Source organism: Camellia sinensis, chromosome 8 (assembly GCF_055761805.1).
Source record: "Camellia sinensis isolate YWXY chromosome 8, ASM5576180v1, whole genome shotgun sequence".
NCBI classification, from domain to species: domain Eukaryota; kingdom Viridiplantae; phylum Streptophyta; class Magnoliopsida; order Ericales; family Theaceae; genus Camellia; species Camellia sinensis.
This window is the reverse complement of record NC_138968.1, coordinates 149,826,727-149,832,662: the sequence shown is the minus strand read 5'-3', so window position 1 is coordinate 149,832,662 and position 5,936 is coordinate 149,826,727. Positions and strand designations below refer to the sequence as shown.

At 38.2% G+C, this 5,936-nt stretch overlaps 2 protein-coding genes across 2 annotated transcripts; both read left to right on the top strand.

Annotated features, from left to right (window-relative positions):
- The first annotated feature begins 2,040 nt into the window (after nucleotides 1–2,040).
- LOC114274080 (uncharacterized) lies at nucleotides 2,041–2,987 on the top strand. The gene is made up of 2 exons (XM_082885668.1): nucleotides 2,041–2,440; nucleotides 2,713–2,987. The coding sequence occupies exons 1-2, from the start codon at nucleotides 2,041–2,043 to the stop codon at nucleotides 2,985–2,987; spliced, it is 675 nt and encodes a 224-aa protein (XP_082741794.1).
- A 57-nt stretch (nucleotides 2,988–3,044) lies between these two features.
- On the top strand, nucleotides 3,045–5,136 carry LOC145798181 (uncharacterized). The gene is made up of 3 exons (XM_082885667.1): nucleotides 3,045–3,225; nucleotides 3,400–3,588; nucleotides 5,087–5,136. Exons 1-3 carry the CDS (start codon nucleotides 3,045–3,047, stop codon nucleotides 5,134–5,136), a joined length of 420 nt encoding a protein of 139 aa, XP_082741793.1.
- The last annotated feature ends 800 nt before the right edge of the window (nucleotides 5,137–5,936 follow it).

Sequence of the window (5,936 nt, the reverse complement as noted above, 5' to 3'; positions counted from 1 at the left end):
TTGGAACGTATAGATGATATGGTTATCATGGAGAGCAGGGGCACCTTGTATTCTATAAGAGTGGTGGAGTGTATGCAATAGAGCCACAGGTATCATTTTGGAGAGGTTGTAAATGGAAGTAAGTCATGGGTGAACGAGGGTAGCCATGGGAGAGTAGATCAGAGCTCTGTGTCCAAACAGATAGCCAAAGAGGAAAATAATGCTGACAAGGCTGTCCCTAAAGATGACGTGGACGTTCAAGGTGAGGTGGCTGAGAATCAATGGGTTGACATAGAGAAGACGAGATTAATGCATGGTGGGTGCTGTAATTCTCTCACTGCCTCAATTGTAAAGGAAACGGCTAGAGAATTGGAAACCCAAATTGCGGCTGTAGATCCTTCTAGTTCCAAGAAAAGCATGCAAAGCAAATCAGCGCAGAGACCAAAGGTTGGAAATTGCAAAGTCGTTGAGAATTTTGAACCTTTTGGCTTGATGAGAAGCCTTAGTGGTAATGGTATTGATAGGCCTACTATTAATTTGGAAGTGGTTTTAAGTCAGGCCCAATATGATGGGGTTTGTGATGGTTTGGAGGTGGGTTTGGAAAGTCAGAATGTGGAGAACCCTGGGCCACTTGCTTTAGTGTCTCCACACAACCTTGTGGTTGAAGCCCAGTCAAATGTTCTTTTTGAAGCCCATGATAACCCAGGTTTTGACCAACCAATTCATATTAGATCGGATAAAGGTAAGAACGTTGTGGAAGGCCAAAATATTTCAGTGTTTGAGAATTTTTTTGTCAAAAACAGAGTTAAAGGGAACTATGTTTCTACGGCTTTTGTTGGTTCACATGGGGAGCAACTATTCCCGGGAAGAAGAGACAAGGGATATAAAGTTGATCAAGCTTCTACCAGTGAAAGAAATGGGTCAAGAAGGAAAAAGAAATTAAGGGGCACTGCACAGTTTTGCAAAGGTTGTCAAAGAGGAGCAATATTTAGAGCAGCAGCTTCTACGATTTCTTCTTCCATGTCAGTCAGCAGTGGTGCGTATAGACAGATCTTGAACCAAAATAAAGCTAAAACAACTATTCAAATGGGGAAAGATCTGGGTATTGATTTTGGGGATAATGAAGAAAGTGTTATTTGCAAAATTATGGTGATGGAGAATCAAGAGGAGGAAAGATTAGCCAAAAAGGGGATTCATGGTGATGCTTAAGTTTTGCTCCTTAGGAGATTTAGGAGTCAGAAGCTTTTACAATGAAAGTGCTATCATGGAATGTTAGAGGCTTGGGTAAGCTTGAGAAAATAAGGTGCCTCAGAAATTTATAAAGGAAAAAAGGGTAGATATGGTTTTGATTCAAGAAACGAAAAAGTCAAGTTTTGATGAGCTTTTTGTTAGATCTATTTAGCCAGATGATGATCTAGACTATATAGGGGTTGATGCAGAAGGAAGTGCAGAGGGTTTGTTGTGCTTGTGGAAGCCTGATGTTTTTCAGCTTAAGGGTTGTTGTGGATCCAGGAACTTCATTTTGCTATCAGGTTTGGTTTTCCATAGGCTTGATTGTGTTATAAGCAATGTCTATGCCCCTAATGATAGTAGAGTCCGAAGTCATCTTTGGGTGGTCCTAGCCAATTTAAAAGCATCCTTCCCAAAATCGTACTGTTTAGGGGGGGATTTCAATGAAATTAGAAGTATAGGGGAACGAAAAGGATGTGTGAGAAGTAATAAGGAGATGTAGGAGTTCAATGAGTTTTCGAATAATCTTCATTTGGTTGATGTTCCTATGTGTGGCAGGGAATACACTTGGAGTAATTTGCAATCAGGAGTTTGTTGGAGTCGAATTGATAGATTTCTCTTAAATGGTTTGAATGGTTTAGTTTTAAGTTATGGGGCCTTCCTGGAATGTTCTCTGATCACTGCCCACTCTTATTGAAGGAAGCTGAAAAGGATTGGGGTCCAAAGCCTTTCAAATTCTTAAATGCATAGGTGTTACACCCTAGTTTTAACAAAGAAATTAAAAAGGTGTTAGAGGGTTCACAAGTGGTGGGGTGGGCTGGTTTCAGGATAATGGTCAAGCTAAGATTACTTAAACATGCATTGAGGATTTGGAATGTGGAGGTATTCGGAAATGTGGAGTCTAAGCTCAAAGCAGCTGAAGCAGAGTTACATTCTTGGGACTTAACTGCGGAAGAAAGAGATCTTCAAGAAGCTGAAGTTAGAAAACGAATTGAAGTCAGAAAAGAAATATGGAAGCTTATGAAAATGAGAGAGTGGATATGGTTGCAAAAATCGAGATTGAATTGGGCTTTGAAAGGGGATAAAAATACCATGTGCTTTCACATAATGGCATCAAGAAGGCAAAGTAGGAATCTTATTGATTCAATAAAGATTAATGGTATTTTATATGAGGATCCAACGGAAATAAAAAAGATAGTGTGGGCTTACTTTAAAGAGTTGTTCATAGAAGGTTAGAAAAGTAGACCAAGTCTAGGAGGTGAGTTTAGATGTATTGATCAATATTAGCTTCAAAATTGTTTGCTGAAAGATTTCTCAGAAGCAGAGGTGTGGGCTGCAATTAAGAATGCGATGGAAATAAAGCGTCATGTCCAAATGGGTTTAACCTGACTTACTTTCAAAAGGGCTGGAAGTTCATGAAAGGTGATATTATGGAATTTATAAAACAATTCCATGATAATGGTGTGTTGGGAAATGGAATTAATTGCTCCTTTGTGACTTTAGTTCCCAAAGTTGATAGTCCTAAATCAGTTAAAGACTTTAGACCTATCAGTCTTATTAGTTTCATTTATAAAGTGTTGTCTAAAGTGCTAGCTCGAAGGATGAAAGTAGTTTTGCTAAGCATTATTGATAGAGTTCAATCAGCATTCCTGAGTGGGAGGAGTATTATGGATGGAGTTCTTATAGCAAATGAGGTTGTGGACTGGTGGAAGAAGTCTAATAGGAAAGTGCTAATCTTAAAGCTCGATTTTGAAAAAGCTGATGACACTGTAAACTAGAACTTTCTCATTTATATGTTGGAGAATTTTGGCTTTGGGTCTACTTGGACCAAGTGGATGGAGGGTTGCATTTCCTCTGTAAGAGTTTTAGTTCTTATCAATGGGTCACCATCACCTGAATTTTTCCCTCAAAAAGGATTAAGACAAGGTGATCTATTATCTTCGTTCTTGTTTAATATTGTTACAGAGGGACTAAATATACTCATATCAAGAGCTAAGGCATTAGGTCTCTTTAAAGGTGTGTCAGTAGGGGGCAATGGTTTGATTATATCTCATTTGCAATTTGTTAATAATACAGTGATCTTTTGTGAGGCTAAATGATCTGAAATTATGGCTATCAAAAGAAACCTTAGGGGTTTTGAAGTAATCTCAAGTCTAAGGATTAATTTTTGTAAAAGTGTTGTTTGCGGAGTGGGAGTGGCAGATGGAGTGGTTAAGGAGTTTGTAACAAAATTACGTTGTTCAAGTCAAAAGTTACCTTTGAAGTATTTAGGACTCCCATTGGGGGATAGCCCTGGTAGGAAGGTAACTTGGGGACCAGTTTTAGAGAATTTCAAGAAGAAGTTATCTGGGTGGAAGAGAAGAGTTTTATCTTTTGCAGGTAGAGTTACATTTATCAAGTCTGTGTTGTCTACTTTACCTGTATATTATATGTCTCTTTTTAAAATGCCGGAGGGTGTTGCAAAAGAGATTGATACGATTTAAGCATCATTCTTATTGGGTGAGACAAAGCATAATAGGAAGCTCCATTTAGTGAGTTGGTCAGAGGTTTACAAGAGTATGAAACAAGGAGGTCTGGGGATTAAGAATATTAGGTTAACCAATGATCGTTTGCTGTTAAATGGTGATGGAGGTATGGCCAGGAGGATGATGCTCTGTGGAAGCTAGTTATTTGTGAGAAGTATGGTTCTTTAGGGAGAAGGTGGTTCCCTGTTTTGGCTGATAATGGCTCTACATTGAAGATATGAGGAGATATATTATCTGTGGCTCAAAGGAATAACAAACTTTTTCATTTCTACCAAGATAATGTGGAAATTTTAATAAGGAATAGAGATAGAGTTAGCTTCTGAAGAGATCCTTGGTTGGGTTCAACAAATCTTTCAAATCAATTTCCAAGATTGTTCCAGTTGGTGGAAGACAAAGAGTTGTCCTTGAGTTTGCAAATAGCTAGAAGATCTAATCTAGCTGGGTGGGCTTTCAATTTCAGAAGAGCACTTCGGGCTTGGGAAGAAGATGAGTTGGTCAGATTAGCCACTGTCTTAGGGGAAGGCCTTATTCTACGAAGTGATTCAATTGATTGTTTGGTTTGGAAGTCCACACAGTCAGGGATCTTCAAGGTCCATTTTGGTTATGCCTAGGGTTTGGTAAATGATGGCCCCATTCAGAGATCAGTTGACCTAATTTAGAATAACTTCTCACCACCAAAAGCCAAAATTTTCTCTTGGTTAGCTTGGAAAGGGAGACTGAAAACAAAAGAACTGCTTTATAGGTTTGGCATCTTGGTGGGTGTTGATATTATGAATTGCATTTTTTGTCATAAGGCAATTGAATCAGTTGACCATATCTTGCTGCATTGTCCTTTTGTTTGGCAAATATGGTCTGCTATTGCTCTATGGTGGGGTTTTCAGTGGGCTATGCCTAGTTCTATTGAAGGGTTGTTACTTTGGTGGTTGGGTTGGAAGTTTAAGAAGAAAAGTTAATCAGGTTTGGTGGGCTTTACCTGCAGCAGTATTGTGGTTTGTGTGGAGGTATAAGAAGAATGAGTGTGTTTTTCAGGAAGTTCAGCCCAATCTTAATGATCTGTGTGAGTGTATTAAGGTGAGAGTAGCAATATGGCTAAGATCTCTTATAAGTGGTGCCTTATTCTCAGTTAATGATGTTGTTTTCAATTTTCATCATGTCATAATTTGTTTGGGGTCCTCTTGAGTTTGTCTGTAAAATGGTGGAGGTGCTGTTGTTTTTTTGTTTTGTTTTGTTTTGTTTTGTTTTTTTTTTCCAGATACACTGCTGATATGGTGGAAGTGCTACTGGTTTTTTTCTCAGTACATGATCTGTGATGCTGCTGTTCTGTTTGGTTGTTGTTGTTTTTTGCATTTTAGCTGCTGTTGCCGATGTGGTGGAGGTGCTACTGGTTTTTCTCAGTAAATGATCTATTGTTGTTTTGTGTTCGATTTCTATAGGTGTTCTGTTTCTGTTTTGTTTTGGTTTGCTGCTTTAAGAGTATGGATTATTGGTTGGTTCTGGGTTGAAGTGTGGACTTTGCCATTGCTACTGAGTTTCTAATTTGATGTTCAATTTTGTTGCTGCTGTTTATTTACTAGGTGAAGATTGAGGTATATGATTAAGTGTGTTTTTTTTCTTAGGAAGCTCAGCCCAATTTTAATGATCTATGTGAGTGTATAGAGATGCACTGCTGATATGGTGAAGGTTCTGTTTTCTGTTCTGATTTTTGGTATACTGCTTGCTTTGCTAATGTTGATGTTCAATTGCTGCTGTTGTTTGTTTATTGGGGGAAGATTATAGTTTGAAAGGGGTTTTTTTGTCTTTGGGTGTGTTTACCTGTTTTGCTCTGTATGTTGGTTACTCACTAACTTGGAGCTTGGAGTTAGTGCTAGCAGATAATTTGGTGTGCTTCTTGGTGCCAACCTAGTTGGGATCTTGATGTATCACTGTGATGTTTTTTGCACCATTCTCTTTATTGATGTACTTTACATACTTCGTATGTTTTTCCATTAATAAAACTTCTTTTTGCTGATAAAAAAAAATTGAAATTATGACCATTATAAGCAAAGGAATACCAAAGCGTAGAGTAAGATTGGAAGTCGAAGTATGAGCAAGAGATGCACAATATGACAACAGTACCACATCGGCAAAAAAGAAAAAAACTGAATGTCAAAAATGAATGACAAATGCACAAACCTTGTGAAATTTTGGATAGTGGCAGAATCA

Coding starts and splice junctions, on each gene's coding strand:
- LOC145798181 (XM_082885667.1), top strand. CDS start 3,045: ATGGAGGGTTGCATTTCCTCTGTAAGAGTTTTAGTTCTTATCAATGGG. Junction 3,226..3,399: donor GGCATTAGGTCTCTTTAAAG/GTGTGTCAGTAG, acceptor TTGTTTGCGGAG/TGGGAGTGGCAGATGGAGTG. Junction 3,589..5,086: donor AAGAGTTTTATCTTTTGCAG/GTAGAGTTACAT, acceptor TTTGCATTTTAG/CTGCTGTTGCCGATGTGGTG.
- LOC114274080 (XM_082885668.1), top strand. CDS start 2,041: ATGGTCAAGCTAAGATTACTTAAACATGCATTGAGGATTTGGAATGTG. Junction 2,441..2,712: donor TAAAGAGTTGTTCATAGAAG/GTTAGAAAAGTA, acceptor TTGTGACTTTAG/TTCCCAAAGTTGATAGTCCT.